The sequence below is a fragment of the Solea solea genome, chromosome 16 (assembly GCF_958295425.1).
Source record: "Solea solea chromosome 16, fSolSol10.1, whole genome shotgun sequence".
Taxonomy (NCBI): Eukaryota; Metazoa; Chordata; class Actinopteri; order Pleuronectiformes; family Soleidae; genus Solea; species Solea solea.
In genome coordinates, this window is record NC_081149.1 from 17070090 (window position 1) to 17089491 (window position 19402).

The window sequence follows — 19402 nt, forward strand, 5'->3', positions numbered from 1 at the left end:
GGGAACAGAAGAAAATGTAACTTGATTGATAGAAAATGCTAACTTCTGAGATGATTTTACGCAAGTGTCACTTCTAAAGTGATTAGGTGAATTGTTTTAACGGAGGACCTTGAAATTGAATGGAAAAGACTCAACAACAAATAAGTAAAAAATATTTAGGGATTATGGATTGAAAAAGTCATGACAATATAATTGTTATGGAAACCCCACCCATGTACTGACAATCTTATTCACATGATTCGGTTCATTCTTGTTTTGATTGATTTACGAGCATTATTCAACTTTTCTGGAAAACGTTAACGAGATCTCGCGTTTTTATCGAGAAGGGTGTTGAACGGAAGCCGCCGTGGGACAGTTCCTGTCGGCGTGCTCATTTGAACCAAAGGAACGGCTGCTAGGAAGGGGAGAAGAGCGGCCCAGTCCAGAAAAATCCACCTTTCAACTCGACATTGTATGTACATTGGTTCGTTTTCACGGTTAGAAAGCTAAATTACGTCGATCAGACTGTCCGACAGGGTACGTTATTCTGATAAAGTTAGTAAAAGTCCGCGATCTAACATTAGCCTGGCTAGCAGCGATAGCATTGTCTTAAGGGTCTTGACGATTAAGCCGCTAACACTAGCATTCAAAACGTGTTCGCCAAGGTGTGTTTAATATTGGACACCGGTTTTTTAACAACCGTTTAACAGAAACGCTACGCTCGTGTTTAGTTTCTTTATCACGATGCGTATGCAGTGGGTTTCATATGTAGAGCAAATGGCAATTTCGTCTATTTTCGTGCCGGGAACATTGGTTACACCCTGCCTGAAACTGCCTGGCCGACCAGGCCTGAGCAAGACGGGCAACTTTGGTTAGAAACCAATTAGATATATAAAAGCATCGCTAGTGCGGGGTCACCATGAGATAAAGATTAATCAACATTATATTAGTGGTAAAGCAATAAGAGTAGTTAGACAGAGTAACAGGAAACCACATGGCCTTTTAGCTTGTAGCCGCATTGTGGCGAAACCTGTTGTAACTCGAATCCAACTTTACACCAACCCGAAGCACCACGAGGGTGCCCGGGCAAGGACGCGACGGGGCTGCTGCGACACACAGCGAATACCACCATTTTAAACGTGTTTTTTTAAACAGTCTATGAGGTACCATGACTGAATACAACCCCTCGTGTCCGCCTCCGGTGTCGGGCACGTGTTTTCCGCAAAACGCATTTTTGAACGCCGACCATTAAGACGGCGCAAACATCTGCGCAATTCACACCGTTGGACTGGGTAGCGTGGGAGTGGAGGTCGGTTAAATGTGCAGCCAGTTCGATTTGAATATGTCGCCCGGGCCTCGTTTTGTGCGTTTTTTCCCTAAGTTCAAATGTCGTTTTGAGCCACTGCCGCTCGACTTTACGCTGTACTTTGATCCTACACCATTCGTGGCTTCCTACAAGTCTTAGCACTATGACCCCAAAAGCAGTGTTCAGCGTTTCCCTACTTTTTAAAGGTGACAAACTATAGCGATGGATTTCACGGTATGATTTGTGACAAGAGTTAATTGCTGCCATTTCTGCATTTTTAGAGTGTGTTATTCATGTTGCATTAAACATCTTTTACACTGTAAAAGAGCAATAGATCTTGTGTGCCTCGGTCCTACTTGATTGGCCTCGTAGTTTACATTCCTGACCATACATGTGCATGTGGCCTTTGGATGTGATGCATGAAAAAAAACATCTGATTTCCACTGATGGTTTTTGTATTCATACTGTCTGATCCAGAGACCACTTGCTTACATATTGTAGTTTTCATATGTTCCATTTATAAATTACCACAGTACACTAGTAAACTGTATAGATCTAAATGAAGAGTGTGTGTGTGTGTGTGTGTGTGTGTGTGTGTGTATGTGCGTGTTTTTTCAGGATGGAGTGGCAGCCAGATGAGCAGGGACTTCAGCAGGTCCTCCAACTGCTCAAAGACTCACAGTCGCCCAACACAGTCACGCAGAGAGCTGTCCAACAAGTATCCTGCTATACCCCATGTAAAGCTAGTGACTGAATGTAATTGTGAAACTGTAAATGGATTATGTTGTCAGTTTGGAATTTGAGTATCCATGCATGCTTAGGGGTTTTCTCCAGTAGCCTTTAAGTTGAACTACAAGACAACTATAGAAATAAAGCAGTTAATCCAACACTGCGAACAGACCCAAAAAAGTAAGATGACACTAGATAAATGTTGCTTGAACATTGCCCATTAACCCATGACGGGAATAGCTACGTGATGTTAACGACCCGACCACCTGTAGAGTCAGATACATGTCAACATTTGCATACCTTAGCTTCAGTGAATGTTTTGGCTTTTTTATCACAAGACATTAGCCCAAGCTGATCAAGCCAGGTGTGTCTCCAGAGTTATGGGGCCCAGATTGGGTACCTCACTGGTAGACTGGACTGTCTTCTGGAGGTTGGGATTTCATCCCACTCTCCGCTCGTCTGCATGCTTATGTCCCAGGGGAAGAGACTTAACCTCACACATCTTGACAACTGTTCTGACAGCAAACCAATGGGTATGATAGATGTGTGAGGTAGAAAAAGCACTGAATGCAAATGCACTGTATGAATGCGAGTAGGTGAATCGCATAACTGGAGTATAAAGCACTTTGAGTTTTCTTCCAGGGTAGAAATGTGCTATATAAAGTACCACATCCATCGTCACTAGATGCAGAATTTGGCCATCCGTAATGTGGCCTATGGTCTGCTGCAGGGCCTTTGTATAGATTCCTAGGTTGTTAAGCAACAGGATGATGCATGTTGCAATAAAGCTGTTTCAGCTGACTTACTGGAGGGATTATTGCTTCATGAGCAGCGTCCTCCCATTTCCAAGTAGAATGAATTTTAAGAAAACTACTTGATTATAGAATGGATATAAATAAAATGGCTGGAAAGGGTTAGAAAACAAAAAACTTTTGGAAACATAAAAAAAGTAGCTTTTACATTTTTCCTCTTATTGCTATTGTACAATTGTCAGACACACCATGATATGAATATCAACTGGTTGTTTTGTGATTTGGAGGCTCTTAGTGAATGATCCTTAATAGCTATGCCAGAAACTTGAACAACTCAATCAGTTTCCCGACTTCAACAATTATCTCATCTTTGTCCTCACACGACTCAAGACTGAAGGTGAGTGGCCTTGTATGTTTTCCCTGTTTTAGCCTTGTATAACACAACTAGATGATTGAACATTCTCAAACACTAAAAGCTCTCTGAGATGCGAATAGTGCATTTTAGTTGGCTGTAAGACGCCTAAACAAGTTTTTAACTTTGGAATGCACTCCCGAATTGCACAAGACTTCATTGAGAGTGAAGGAATGTTCTTGGTTACAGCAAAGTCTGTAGTTACAGGCAAAAAATAGTCTGTTTTTCTACACAGTGAGATTCTTTTAGGTTTTTGGAAATGTGCCAAAATACCGTAAACTGCAGGTATAATGAACCAAAAATAAGATTAAAGCATCTGTTCAGGATACTGTAAATGTTCTTAACTGGCTGTTTTCTCTCTTGACCAACCTTCCTACTTTATCTACTCAGACGAGCCAACTCGCTCTCTGAGCGGTCTCATCTTGAAGAACAATGTTAAAGCCCACTACCAGAATTTCCCCCCAGAAGTTGCTGTATTCATCAAGCAGGAATGTCTCAACCACATTGGTGACCCCTCACCACTCATTCGTGCCACCATTGGTGAGTCTGCTTTTTTTGTATTTCCATCCACATGACGACTGGCTTTTTTCTTCATTACCCTGGAAATGATGCATAACTATATATCCTGAGTTCCTGTGAAGTATTTGTATTCATACTGTCTGATCCAGAGCTGCTGTTGTGGCAATTGTTTGAGATTTTATTAAGGAACTTGGTCCAGTCTCAATTGTTTTCTCCCTCTACCTCTCTTTAACCTCTAGGCATCCTCATCACCACTATTGCCTCCAAAGGAGAGCTACAGACGTGGCCTGAACTACTGCCACAGCTCTGCAACTTGCTCAACTCGGAAGACTACAACACTTGCGAGGTGTGCACTTGCCACAGTCTGATCTTAATTATTTTTATGCTATGGAATACAGGGTACTTTCAGTAAAGCACTGCATTTACTTACTCAATTCTGTTGGGATTTTTTAACTCTTCATTGTTTCCCATTATTTTGCCTGTGGTGGACTGCCATATTAGTATTTTTCCACTACAGTTTTCTAATTGGCCAAAAAGATTTTAATTTATCATATAGGTCCCCAAACTCAAAGTACATATAAACGCCTTCGCAGACATACACTAGACATTTCATCAGAAAGCAAGTAAAAAAGCATGCATCTGTATTTTGTGTATTTTTTGGTTGTATTAAGTTATGTTTTGTTTTTTTTTTTTGTTTTTTTTTAAATATCGACAAACCAGGGGAACCTTTTTGTTTGTGTGATTTTTACGTGTTAAACACATCACATTCAGACTATGTTATCGTATCCTAACAACACTTGGGAGCATTCACCCTGAGCATCTTATGATATAAAGTTGACATGGTGTTTCAACCAAATAGGATACAAGAGATACATTGACACACAAGCCTAAACTGGCATATCTGAATGTTAGAGATGAGTGTGTTTCGTAGTTATTCATCTGGCAGCTGCTGAAACCTTGTTCATTTGTACAATAATGGCAAAACTGAAATTTATCACCTGTATATGCCAAATAGAGCATTAATTCATAATAATAACAAAGTTTTGAATTGGTTGATTAATAGATTAATAAAAATATCCATCCAAAGAAGGCTATGACTTTATAGGAAGAGTTTGTACTTTTGTGACTGAAATGATTCACCATTCTGCTGAAAGGTGATTTGTGTACTCCAATATACTCTGGTCCTTGTGGTCTTGTTGTATTTTCTGATGCAGTCTCATTCTCTCCTGTGTGTCCCTGTATGTGTGCTTTTGATTTGACAGCCTCTCTGTGTATGTCCGTGTCTCAGGGCTCGTTTGGAGCACTGCAGAAGATCTGCGAAGACTCGTCGGAGCTGTTGGACAGCGACGCTCTGGACAGGCCCCTGAACATTATGATACCTAAATTCCTGCAATTCTTCAAGCACTGCAGCCCTAAGATCAGGTACAGGAGAGAGCAGGAGCCATTTTAGAGTGCGTCTGTCACAAGCACCTGGGTGTGTTGCATACTGATACCTCACTTAAAGTGAAGGTGTTTGTATTCATATCGTCTGATCCAGATAGTCCAATAACACTCTCTGAAATACAAGGAAAGAGTTGTCTTAATTGCCGTATCGGGTGCACTTTAAGTTTAATGTTTCACAAAAAGGCTTATAATAGTCCCTTAGACTCACTTTGTCATTAGGGCCAACACACAAATCATGTATGGAAAGATGTGGCTGAAAGATTTTTACATAAAGAGTCAGAAAGTCAGACAAACATGTATTTTTAAAATTTGGTGTCAGTCAAATCAACCGTTATTTTTCTCAAATGACCAAAAATTAAAGCACGGTATTTTTAAAAATTTCAGCGGCTTGACGCTATTCAATGCGTTTTAGCATGACAAACACTTAAATCACCTCTTCTGTGCTTAACTCTGTCAACATGCTTTCCAGTGGCTTGATAACTTTCCATGTCATCCTCACAGGTCCCATGCAATTGCCTGTGTGAACCAGTTCATCATTGGCAGAGCTCAGGCCCTTATGGACAACATTGATCCTTTCATAGAGGTGAGCTGTGTTTGAACAATGTGATGGATCACACTTTTTATTTGATTTTTTATATTTTCCTTTTCCATCAAAGTTTTAACATCTTGTTTACTCCCCTCTACTTCTAGAGCTTATTTGTGCTGGCAGCAGACGAGGACCCCGAGGTGCGAAAAAATGTGTGCCGAGCCTTGGTCATGTTATTGGAGGTCCGCATCGACCGCCTCATCCCCCATATGCACAGTATCATCCAGGTAAGGGGTGGATAGCTTCCTACTCAGCTGTGGATGTTTTTAAATGTCCATATAGTTTGTCTTTTGCATCTGGACATGATGAGAAACCCAGCTCATTGATTTACAATGATACATTTTGTTCCTAAATTTTCTGATCCCGATGTATATATTTTTTTTTTAATTGATGCACACCGTGCTCGTATTTTCCTCCCTTTTTTTTTTTTTATTTTTTTTTTTTTTAACACACAAGTGTTGTCATCTCTCTTGCAGTACATGTTGCAGCGGACGCAGGATCCAGATGAAAATGTGTCTCTTGAAGCCTGTGAGTTCTGGTTGACTCTAGCAGAGCAGCCCATCTGTCAGGAGATGCTGTCTGGACACTTAGTGCAGTGAGTAGCTCATTAATTGTTATGTGTAGTAGGTACATGTGTGACACAAACTTTCAGGTCAGACATCTTTCCATTTATCATATGTGATGAGATCTCTGTTGATCTTGTAGATTTATTTTAAGTTTGCAAACAAGAACAAGATTTGGTTTTGATATTACCTGCCAAACGGCCGCCTTTTACCTACCTACATATACATTTATCAACAGCTGTGACCAAATGAATAATTTTTCTTTTCCCTATCCTTATAATTCAGACTGATACCAATCTTGGTAAATGGGATGAAGTACTCGGAGATAGACATCATACTGTTGAAGGTGAGCTTTCATCTTGTTCTCTTTTCTTTATACAATACTTTCTCAAACTGTAAAAGGCCCTTACGGAAACACTGACTGGAAATTGTCCCTATTATTCTAAATGAATCCTGATTTAAATTAAATGGTCGTACTGTATGACAAATTATGGCTCTAAATCATGGGTTTAGACAGCAATTAAGGTGATTTCCACAATTTGTAATGGTGTTTTAAGGGTTAATTCTTGGTCTTACGGAAAGCATTACCCATATTAAACCATCAATATATTAACTAAATAAACAATAAAAACAACCTCCCATTTCCTGGATATGATGAAACACCCAGCTCATTGATTTACAATGATACTTTTTGTTCCTATTGTTTTCTGATCCAGACATCACACACTCTATATTCTGAATTGATACTCTCTGAGAACATGTATCACATTTTATTTGGTATAGAAAAATAATTCAAGTGTGTGTGTCCAGGGTGATGTGGAGGAGGATGAGGCAGTACCAGACAGCGATCAGGACATCAAACCCCGTTTCCACAAGTCCCGCACTGTCACCTTGCAGCATGGAGGAGGAGAGGGTGAGGACGGTGAAGACATTGAAGATGACGACGATGATGACGATGACACTCTGTCAGACTGGAACCTGCGTAAGTGGAGGACAAATGCGATCAGAAATGCATGAGATAACACACTGCACAAGCCTTGAGACAAAATTAATTTTGTATCCTTTGTGGATCACCTGATTTTCTCCTGTATTCTCACTCGGATGTTATTTTGAAAATGACTGCACTGCTGGAAAGCATTACTCCATCAATATATTAACTAAATAAACAAACAAACAACTCCCCATTTTCTGGATATGATGAAACACCCAGCTCATTGATTTACAATGATACTTTTTGTTCCTATTGTTTTCTGATCCAGACATCCCATAAGCTCTTACCCCTGGTATTTCAAAACTAATTTTCCTTAAAAGTCTTAGGAATATTGCATAGTTTTGACACCCAGATATTTTTCCAGAAGCAAGTACAATGTTTCTTTTCAGGCCACCTTCAAAGTGTCATGTTTGTTTTTTTTTATGTAGGAAAGTGCTCAGCAGCAGCCCTGGATGTGTTGGCTAATGTGTTCCGTGACGATCTGCTCCCACACCTCCTCCCACTTCTGAAAGAACTGCTCTTCAGCCCTGAGTGGGTCATCAAGGAGTCTGGCATCCTGGTGTTGGGGGCCATAGCTGAGGGTAAGGCTTGGTGGATAATGGTTCTCACAGAAAATACGGATGTGCCACCAGAAGCGTGTGCAGATCTTCCTGTAGTTGTGAAGACAACTTATGGCTCAAAATGATGGGTTTAGCCAGCAGTATATTTTCACAATTTGAAATGGTGTTTTTAGGCTTAATGCTTGGTTTTAGGGAAAGCACTACTGAGCTTCGCTCCCATTACACCATCAATATATTAACAAAAACAACCGCCCATTTTCTGGATATGATGAAACACCCAGCTCATTGATTCACAATGATACTTTTTGTTCCTATTGTTTTCTGATCCAGACATCACAAACTCTTTCCATTCTAAATTGGCAATCTGAGAACATTTGTATTTGGTATAGAACAATCAAAAGTGGAATAAGTCAACTCTAGCCTTTAGTAATGTAATGTAATTACAAACAACTTGAATAGAAAATCCAGATAAGACTGTTAAGAAAAAGATGAAAATTGGTGGACTAATCTAACTTATTGCATCTCTCCGTGGGTTCAGGCTGCATGCAGGGTATGGTGCCCTACCTACCGGAGTTGATGCCCCATCTCATCCAGTGTCTTTGCGACAAGAAGGCTCTTGTACGCTCCATTGCCTGTTGGACCCTGAGTCGGTACGCACATTGGGTGGTGTCCCAGCCCCCTGACTCCTGCCTCAAACCGCTAATGACGGAGCTTCTGAAACGCATCCTGGACAGCAACAAAAGAGTGCAAGAGGCTGCCTGCAGGTGAGCAGTGTCATACTTTTCTTCCTCTTACTTTCATATGTGGATATGATGAAAATCCCAGCTCATTGATAAACAATGATACACGTTGTTCCCATATTGATATCTGATCTACCTCCTCTATTCATTACGTCTAGACAGTAAAATGTGTACATTACATGTTGATTGAATTTTCCTTCTTGATCTTTATCTTAGTGCATTTGCCACATTAGAAGAGGAGGCATGCACAGAGCTGGTTCCATACCTGAGCTTCATCCTGGACACGCTGGTCTTTGCCTTTGGGAAATACCAGCACAAAAATCTCCTCATTCTCTATGATGCCATAGGAACTCTTGCAGATTCAGTGGGTCACCACCTTAATCAGCCTGTAAGTGCTTGTAAATTTTAATATATTTTTGAAAAAGAATGTGCACATCAAAGTGTTTATTTACTTATGTTTTTAAAAGGGTTTAATGGTTTGTTTGGAAATAAATAAAATCAACTCACGATTAAAGGTTAATAGTGAGTTTAAATTAAACATTGTAGGATTTTGGTGCTTACAGTCAAGAGAACTGTTAGAAATCTTAAATGTCCTCTTTCATGAACTCTGGAGTGTTGCACCACCACGTTTGTACACTAACAACAAATCAAACACTAGCTGAGAGCAGTGTGTTTGTTACCTGAAGGTCACCTTTTGTTTAGAGACTACATGATATTTTTGTCTTTCTTGATCAACATCAGCATGTCATGGGAGAGGTCAAAAATTCTGACATGCTCACAAGATGGGAGAGTGAGGCAAAGATATTCAGTTGGTTGCAATATGCAACTTCACCTCTAGATGGAACTATTCTACACAGAGGTCTTACTTTAAAGAAATAGGTCAACATTTATTGGGAATGTACTTCCTTTGCCATTAGTATGGTGATAATATTTACATCACTATCATTTTCGTTTGCAGTTTAGATTTGTGGAGATGAAAAAAAACATTAATTTGATGATATTATGGATGACATGGGGATTCTTGTGGGCAGATCAGGGCCAGTCTTTAGTCCTGATGTACCATAGTGCCTTTGTTGAAGAATTTGCCCCTGTGATCTTATTCGTTTATGTCATTTCTCAGGAGTACATTCAGAAGTTGATGCCCCCTCTAATTGCCAAATGGAATGAGCTGAAGGATGAAGACAAGGATCTTTTCCCGCTACTAGAGGTAAGATGTTGTACATGCTCTACTGCTGTTTTTTTATTGTCATTGTCCTATTGTGCAAGTCTCCATTTAGGCGTGGTATTCACATCCATCCTGAAAAATTAGACCACAATTGTTCATCAGAATGTGAATCACTCAATGATAGCCAATATCAAGTCTTAATGTGGTCATATTTGCCATCAAGGGTGCTATTATGTCATTTGTTGGAACCCAGTCAGCAAATTCTGCATTCCTGTATTGATAAGATACCCATGTGTTGTCTTGCAGTGTCTGTCATCGGTAGCCACCGCTCTGCAGAGTGGCTTTTTGCCTTACTGTGAGCCTGTTTATCAGCGTTGTGTCACACTGGTCCAGAAGACATTAGCTCAGGCTATGGTAAGAAAAGGCACACATTCACACCCTCAACGAATAAGTGTGTTGGGAATTTATTTTTACATTTCTTTTCACAGATGTATAACCAGCAATCAGACCAGTATGAGGCTCCTGACAAGGATTTTATGATTGTGGCTCTGGATCTGCTGAGCGGCCTGGCCGAAGGTTTGGGGTCTAATGTGGAGCAGCTAGTCGCCCGTTCCAACATCATGACCCTGCTTTTCCAGTGCATGCAGGTATGTAGAGTAGTAGAGATGCACACAGTGTGAATTTGTGCAATTATAACCACAAGACAGTAGGGGTGGGAATGTTAAGGTTTCTATCTTACACTCTTTCACCTGTGAGGCCGTGACTTCTGTTTTGGTTTCGTTGAGCGTTGCGATCGACGCATCTGTGAAATAGCACCGCTGTATCTCGGCTCCATGCATTAAAGAAAATGCTACTGTACAATGTCTGAGTTTTTTGTTCATGCTATAAGTTTATGAGAAACCAGTTATGTCATTATCACAATATAAGATGCATGAGAAATTCCAGTTATAACAAGTTTCGTTTTTCTTGCAGGACACAATGCCTGAAGTGAGGCAAAGCTCTTTTGCTCTGTTGGGTGATCTAACCAAGGCCTGCTTTATTCATGTGAAGCCTTGTATTGGTGAGTGTGCTGTACCAGAAAGCTGACTAAAATAATATGCCTTCTTCTATCTGGCTGTTTGGTCTCCTCTATTTAGTTGGATAACACACATATAGGGATGTCGCAATTTATTTTTTTTCTTGGTACGATTATTGTCAGAGAATTAATCACGATATTACGATTATAATGCGTTAATTGATTTCACAACACTGAATGTGTAAAATCACATGAACACTGCTTATAGGTCTTAAAGTTTCATTTATTTATGTTTTGATGCCAAAATAACAAAATATACAGCAAATACACTAAACTATTATGTAGGAACAGGGGAAATGTTTAATTTATTTAAGTCATCAATTGTCATCTATACCCAATGTTTAAGTTAGTTTTAATCGTTTTAATAATTTATCTATTTGTATGTGGCCAATTTTAACAACCGCCCATTTTCTGGATATGATGAAACACCCAGCTCATTGATTCACAATGATACTTGTTGTTCCTATTGTTTTCTGATCCAGACATCACAAATTCTTTCCATTCTAAATTGGCAATCTGAGAACATGTATCACATTTGTATTTGGTATAGAACAATCAAAAGTGGAATAAGTCAACTCTAGCCTTAGTAATGTAATGTAATGTAATTACAAACCACTTAAATAGAAAATCCACATAAGACTGTTAAGAACAAGAAAAAGATGAAAAAGGGTGGACTAATCCAACTTATTGCATCTCTCCGTGGGTTCAGGCTGCATGCAGGGTATGGTGCCCTATCAATTGTCATCTATACCAAATGTTTATGTTAATTTTAATTGTTTTAATAATTTATCTATTTGTATGTGGCCAGATTTAAAATGTATCTATTATTGTGGTTTGCTTATTTCATGTTTAAATTACAATGACAGAAATACATTTGTAATAAATGAAATGGACATCACATTACGTATAATGTGACTGCCGTTTAACTCGTCACATTACGCTGAAAGCCGAACACGTGTCGTACACAATTAATTGCAAATGACACGCTAACATTTAATTTCCTACCAATTCAATATTCCATTAGTTGAACATTCACGTTATTTAACCCAGTTACTGTGCATTTCCCTTTCTCTGGCACACAGAGCTGGTGGTTATCCCACAGATGGTGAAGCATATTACTCGTATTTCCTTTCACAGCAATGTTTTGTGCCGTGATTTGCAGGCTGGTGCGCCATAATCCACAATGACACCGTGGTAATTCTTTTTTGAAGCCGTAAAACCCCCCATACTGCTGATTTGACGCGCTTTGTTGGAGGGAATAACTCTTCCTCTCGGGAACGGCTGCATTCTGCAACTCGCACAGAACAAAAACAGAGCAGCGCAAGCGGTAACACGCAATTGTTGTGTAACTTTGTTTTCGTTCCGTTTTGAGTTGTGCTGAACTACCTATGTGGTTCCAGGCTTCCAGCATAATCTTTTCTGACGATATTGAGGAAACGTTGCGATTAATATACACAAGCGTTTAATACTGCGATTAATTGTGAAATCAAGTAATCGTGACATCCCTTACACATACATGAACACTTATGCAGGTGTGCCTTTGCTAACCAGGTAGGAGATGCATCCAGGAAGTATTTTAATGCCATTCATACTCCACAACAGTCTTTATGGCCACTTGGTTGATAAATTGTGAATGAGGGGAAAAAAAAACACAGATGCGCACACACAAAATTTACCCCTTGTAGTCGATATACCATGTCTTAAGTGATAGACTTGCAATTTGTAAAGAATTAAGTGATTGAATTTTAACCGGTGTGTTTTCATACTCTTCCTCCAGCTGAGTTCATGCCCATCTTGGGGCTCAACCTGAACCCAGAATTTATCTCCGTATGCAACAACGCCACCTGGGCCATCGGGGAGATAGCCATGCAAATGGGTAAGGAAGCAGGTCGCAGTTGGATGATAGTTCAAATTTTCTCTCCCCATTTCCTGGATATGATGAAACACCCAGCTCATTGACAAACAATGATACCTTTTGTTCCTATTATTTTCTGATCCAGATGTCACATAAGCTTAAAAAAAAAAACACAAACTGGAAACCTAAACGGAGTCTGCCAGCATAGTCAAAGTTTTAATTGCAAAACTTCACCATTATCGGTGAAATCGGTAGTTCCACTTGTTTCCTTCTCATCATGAGATCGTGGTCATTTTTATAACTTATTGCATTGTTACATTGAACATGTAAAGGCATAAACTACAACTGACTGAACTGTATTCAGGCTAATGTTGTATCATAGCTTAAGTAACTGACACAGTACCAATGCTGTCACTTAAATGATATATGGAGTCCCAGGTTTTTAACTTGATTAACTGCTTTGTTTTGATTAAACTTACCTGCTAAAATCTGAGTCGTAGCCTATACTGTGATTATATTGGCTGCTGCTTTTGCTGCAGTTTGAATTGTTTAGCATTTTTTTTTATTTTTCCAAATAGTGCAAGCAAAAGCAAAGCAATGGAACCACAATGACAGTTGATAATACATTATGACACTCCGGACTGAGCAGCTTCTGTGTGTGTGTGTGTGTGTGTGTGAGAGAGTGTGAGAGTGCAGAAGTGTGTGTCCACTCATTAGGATGATGTGCTCTTCCCACTGCATGTGTCAAATAGGTGCAGAGATGCAGTCTTATGTGGGCATGGTCCTGCCTCATCTAGTAGAAATCATAAACAGACCCAACACGCCCAAGACCCTGTTGGAAAACACAGGTACAAAAACTCCCAAGACTTTGCATGGTATGGTTGAGATATTATCTGGGAATTACTGATTTATTTCTTTGTTTTTTTTCACATGTGCAGCAATTACAATTGGCCGGTTGGGTTACATCTGTCCTCAGGAAGTAGCACCACAGCTGCAGCAATTCATCAGACCATGGTGAGTCACATGTGTAAATTTCTACATAATATTTTATAGGGCTGCAACTAATGATTGTTTTCATAATCGATCGAGTAATCATTCGGTCCGTATCAATGTTTTTCAAACCTGGAAATCTCAAATGTCTTGTTTTGTTCATAAAATTATTCAGTTTAATGGTTTCTTTGTCATGGAGCAAAAACATTCACATTTAAGAAGCTTGTTTTATTCTTTCAAAAACTCTCCAACCAATTATCAAAATAGCTGACAATTTAAAAAGCCCTCACTTCTATCACTGCGTACACATAATTATTTCCATATTGTTCCCTTTTTAAGGTGCTCATCATTGAGAAACATCAGAGATAATGAGGAGAAGGACTCAGCCTTTCGGGGAATTTGTGTAATGATCGGCGTCAACCCTGGAGGAGTAGTACAGGTGAGCCGATGTGGTTACAGCTGTTTTGGCTTCAGAGATTACAGAATTCTGTGTAAGGAAATAACACACTTTATCTATCCAGGATTTTATTTTCTTCTGTGATGCCGTGGCTTCATGGGTCAACCCAAAAGACGATTTGAGAGACATGTTTTATAAGGTAGGTGCTTCATCGAAATAATCTAAAACTTTTTTTAGATGCCAATACGTAAGTATGGGCACCATTTTGTCATGAAACTGTCTTCTGCTGACTTGCCACATTCTGTGATGATCACCTAACAGACATTCGAAATCTGATTTATATTGTGTGGATGATTTTTGAATCTGAGAATTGTGGCAAGAATTTGCAGAAAAGATTTTCACATTCAAGTCATTGAAAGTGACAATTAGTTATCACTCATGCAAGTAGATTAAGCAGGGTTTTCAGTGTTTAGAATATTTTTGACGTTTGTTCACCTCCTGTTCAATAACAAGAAACTAGAATGAACTACAATTCAAGGCATGGAGTTAACACTGGTTTGGCTGCTCTATGTTGCAATGGTCATGTCTAGCCAATTGATTTTTCAATCCAGTCATAGTTTCAATCATGTTTAATTTCCAAGGCTGAGTTAGTGTGAACACAATACTATTATCACAGTATTTCTTTGGTGCTTAATCTATATCCACACTTTTTTTTTTTCTCCCTCCAAGATCCTTCATGGCTTCAAAGACCAGGTTGGAGAGGAAAACTGGCAGCAGTTTTCTGAGCAGTTCCCTCCCATTTTGAAAGAGCGCCTGTCTGCCTGCTATGGAGTCTAACCCAATTTTCTCCTTGGTCCAAACAGGACACGGGCTTGTTAGGTATGTCCGTCACACATCTCTTCATAACGACATGCATACACACCACCCTTCACATACACCCGTCCTTCTGGAAATGATGAAAACCCCAGCTCATTGATTAACAATGATACATTTTGTTCCCAAATACATTTTCTGATCCAGAATCTCACTTTACACACACACACACACACCACTGCATCCTTTTTAAACGTTGCTTAAAGCTCTGATATGCAATATTTAAACTAGATGTTACAGTTGAGCATGCATATAAGAACAAACGTGATGGTGACTGCTAACGCAGTAGCTACCATGCCTATTCTAGCAGGTCATCAATGAGAACCAGACATCTATCATAATTTGTATACTTCAACTTTATTAACAAGGCTAGCTCAGTCATTTTGCGGCCCTTTCTCGGCTCTTAGTTTTCCATTGCGGAAATGTTAGGTCATTATTACCCTGGTCTTATCCCTCTCCTCGCCTGAGGCCTTTCAGCTGTAAGAACAATCTTTCTTCAGAAGTTAAGCTGGAGAAAGTTGTTGCCTTTAGCTCTACCGAGTTGTGAATATTGCTGGAAATCGATGTACCCATTTGAACGCAGCATATTTCTTTACGGTGTCAGAGATTTATTTATTTTTTTCCAAAAGCCCATTATGAACCTATAGAGAAACAGTGTGATGTCACTGTTTCCTGGTAACTTGTGAGGCAGAATGTTCCAAGTTGCACCTTTTCTTTAAATTTGAAATATATATTTATTAACCCATTTCTATTTCTTAGGTTACTGTAAAGGAGGCTAACTGGGAAGTCATGGCACTGCTGAGATCGTGGGGAGGAACGAGAGCTGGAGGGATGTGACTGACCCTCTAACCAGTGGATGACCCACCTTTCCCCTTTACCATGTGTTTCTCTGAGGGAGGGTGGTGGGTGTGGGTGGGCAAACTGGGGATATACATATACCTCTTGGATTAAACGCTTCACTAAATCCAAACACACTCAAAAGTGACTTTCACCAACATCACTGCAGGGATCCTAGATGGGTGAAGGCAAATAGGGTCTGGCTTTGACCTTTCCAGCCTCCGTTTGATTATATTGTTGAGGTAGATGACAGCTGGGAGGCGGTGGTAGATAAGTACATAATAAGGATTTATCTGAACCACCATGGGGGTTCCACAGTCCTTAGTACCACAATGCACATAGTCGGTAGAAACTCACAGATGTAACTGCTTTTTAACAGGACTGTGCCAGAGATTAAACCAAAAAACATGCTTTTACTATGTAATAATGCAGGAAATGTGCACATTTTGTCCCCTTTTATGGCAAAATAGCATAAACCATTGAGGGGGTGCATTGTCATGGGTCTTATTCTCTTTTCAGGTGTACATTCAGCTGATTTTACTTCCCCCTCCTTGATTGCTTTCTTTTGGATTAGATTTCTCCCTCATTTGAGGCTTAAAAGATGCAATAGGTTTGCCCTCCAAGGTTTTACCAGCAAATTATTTTTTGCTTGACATTTGTCCCAAGTGATGCAAGTTTGAGTGAATGCCAGTGTTTTTTCCTCTTTGTTGCACCGACACCAGAGAAGGGAAGATGCTGTAATCGGGGCGTTCTTGTCAGTAGTTCTCTTGTCCACCTTTTTTATATCGGTAATTCATGACCCCTATATGTAAATGCAGGCTCTGCCAAGCCACGTAAGGTGCGGCAACATAGAAATAAGGCCCATGGTACATGGTTTGAAAAGTTTGTTGTTGCAGCATTAGTAATATTACTGTCTGTAAAGGTTGAAAATCCTTATTGCTGTTGCTGCTGCTACGTCATACTTAACAGACTTAATAAGAGCGATAAGACATATTTGAGAGTGAAATACTGATACAAATGCACTTTTCCTTTTTTGATTTCCCAGTGTTGGGCGTAATGATATGCTGATTTTGAGATCTATTTCTTTGATAAGTGATTTTACGACTGTTAATGACTTGCCAATGCAAGTGTAATGATAATATTAAGCGATGGTAAAATGACCAGGTGAGACTTGAGCCAAAACGTAGGAATGTGATGTAGCGCCTAATAAAATGGATTGAATAGGAGTTTGGGGGGGTACATCTTATCTATAGTACTTTGGATTTATTACTGCTTGAGGATGTCCCTGTTTTTATCATAACTATTCATTGAGTAATACCTGTTTGAGACATCCAAAAGACAGCCAAGCCGGCATTTACATTGCATGCTTTTTAGTGAGTCCTTAGTTTCTTTTTTGTTTTTTTTTTAGCCCACCTGTTCTCTTTGGAGGTAGTAACCTTATGCAGGTTTGCCAATGGCAACACAGTCTGCTGCTACAAAAAGAAGGTAGTTCAACTTATAAGTCTTAAGACATCTCCCCTGATGGCAGTGAGCTCGTGTGAGAGAATGATGGTCTTCATCCAGCTTTATTTTTTTAGTCATTGTCCACAGTGGACGCGTTGTAAAAGTGCGTATGGCTGTTGGCCTCTTGGTGTTTTACTAAAACGGTGTGTGTGCGTGGCACCAGCCCCACTCATACTTGGGTTTATGTGGCCAGTTAAAAGTCAACGTTGACCTGCCACCTAATGGCAATCTTGCAGATGCAGGATGAAGTCTAAAGGACTTGAAAGTTAGGAAAATATCAAGTCTATATTAATCTATCCTCTTTTAAAAAAAAAAAAAAATAACCCAAAACAAAACATTGGCTCACATCTGTTATATATGTATATATTCAGCATCAATGTAGATTTTGCCAGAAACCAAATGTGAAGCACCATTGGCAGAATTTGTATTCCTGACCTTTTTTATAGTGTTTTTTTTTTTTTTAAAGCTGGAATGTCCCACAGGCTGAATATGTACAGCATCATCTTCAGGTTTAACTGGAAGTTGAGAGTTGCAATGCGATAAGGGGGATTGATTGAAGCATTAATTTCAAGAATGCTTCAGGGGAATGATGTTCCTGTGTCACGAAGTATTGATTTAAAAAGAAAAAAAAAGTTTTTGCCACTCTTCACCATGTTAAACACTAGGCTGTTAACGGAAGTCAATTAAAATGTGCATTGTCCACAATGACTTTTAAATTTGTTTTTTTATTATTTCCATGCGCATGGTCAAGTTTTATTTATTTATTTTGGTTTTTTTATTATGTGCTTCAGTGCACAAATTGTTTTGGACTTTAAAAGTTTTTTTTGTTTTGTTCTTTTTATTTAAAGAATTTTGTTTTCGTTGTTTTATAGCGGACCATTTGATTATATCAAATTTGATGTGGTTGGACTGAAGGGAGGTTGTTGGTTGCATACTTGGGGGAAGAATGTGGAAAACAATTTACTTGTTTCAATCTCTTAACAAGGCTGGCAATTGATTTTGATGTAGTACCTTTTTTTTTTTTTTTTTTGATGAACTGTGGTGCCAGTCAAACATCCCTATATTTAATTTTTGTGAATAGGGCAAAAATAAACATTTTCTATTATGCCTTGAGCCACTGAGTTATTTTTTAAAAAAAGAATTTAATTGTCAATATACTCAAAGGTTTTATTGAGACTTGTGTATTAAAACCTAATTCATTTGAGACGGAACATGTACCACTCACTTTTGCATTTCATTTAATGCAGCTCATTGAGGTTTGACGGTGTCTACATGCAGGTGAAGGATGGGGCGTCTTTTTAGGAGTTTAATTCATAACTTCATTATCAACAGTTTTTCACCTGACATTGTTCATCCTACCGTGGTGCTAAAGTTCGAGAGAATCACCAGACCGAGGCTTGGATGACTATCCTTGGCGACTACTTCTGTTGAATGTTTTTTCTGCTTGGTGAGTGGGGCTTAATGTATTGTGTTAATCCAGGGAATTTTGGGATGTTCTAGATTCTTGAATGTTTTGTGTTTACAGCAGGGTGTGTCACTGTTTTGCTTTGAGACGAGTTGGACCTTGAGTCTCCACTTGTTCAGACATAACATACTCTGATGTTTTCTTTCCCTGTGTTAATCTCATGCTCTGCTATTGTACTTCAGTCTGTGGTTTACTAGCCACTTTATTAGGTACGCAGAACACCTTATTAAATGGCAGCAGTGGCACCCAGGAAGGTCCTCTGTTGCTGTAGCCCGTCATGTGCAAAATGTCAAGTGAATAATCCGATCACTTTTCTTCCCCTCTGTGATGCTTGGTTTGAACATCATGGCAGGTCAATGTTCCACACTTGTGCAATTTGGCCAAATGATTGTTCTTTATCACTAACTGGCACTCGTAAATATGAGCACATTCCCCCCATTTAGCTAAACTCCACTGGCTTGCCTGTACATATTAGGATTGAATGTCAGCTTGTGCATCTTCACACACCTTCCTGATCACTCCGGTCAGCTGATCCTGACTGTAAGAGCCGGTATTGAGTTAATTTAGTTTATTAGTTTAAATGATTAGTTCGGGATGACTTACTACAGTGTAATTTCTGAACAGTGAAAGTTACCGTTGGCTTTAAGCCTTCGATTGAATAT

General features: G+C 39.4%; 1 protein-coding gene and 1 non-coding gene across 2 annotated transcripts; both read left to right on the forward strand.

Annotated features, from left to right (window-relative positions):
• The first annotated feature begins 335 nt into the window (after positions 1-335).
• LOC131475078 (transportin-2-like) lies at positions 336-18380 on the forward strand. The gene is made up of 25 exons (XM_058652919.1): positions 336-451; positions 1904-2003; positions 3088-3163; positions 3569-3718; positions 3937-4043; positions 4986-5119; positions 5642-5723; positions 5831-5953; positions 6203-6321; positions 6575-6635; positions 7100-7271; positions 7709-7861; positions 8379-8604; positions 8797-8968; positions 9701-9787; positions 10052-10159; positions 10234-10392; positions 10718-10805; positions 12598-12696; positions 13428-13523; positions 13614-13689; positions 14005-14104; positions 14187-14261; positions 14792-14941; positions 15695-18380. The coding sequence occupies exons 2-24, from the start codon at positions 1905-1907 to the stop codon at positions 14897-14899; spliced, it is 2670 nt and encodes an 889-aa protein (XP_058508902.1). The 5' UTR covers positions 336-451; position 1904; the 3' UTR covers positions 14900-14941; positions 15695-18380.
• Positions 1692-1762, forward strand: LOC131442891 (small nucleolar RNA SNORD41). Its single transcript, XR_009233433.1, has one exon. It is a non-coding gene; the product is annotated as a small nucleolar RNA SNORD41 (small nucleolar RNA).
• Positions 18381-19402: the final 1022 nt, after the last annotated feature.

Bases quoted from the DNA above. Each gene is read 5' to 3' on its own strand.
- LOC131475078 (XM_058652919.1), top strand. From the start codon at position 1,905: ATGGAGTGGCAGCCAGATGAGCAGGGACTTCAGCAGGTCCTCCAACTG. The intron at 10,160-10,233 runs GTAAGAAAAGGC...TTCTTTTCACAG, and splicing joins AGACATTAGCTCAGGCTATG to ATGTATAACCAGCAATCAGA. The intron at 14,105-14,186 runs GTGAGCCGATGT...TTATCTATCCAG, and splicing joins ACCCTGGAGGAGTAGTACAG to GATTTTATTTTCTTCTGTGA.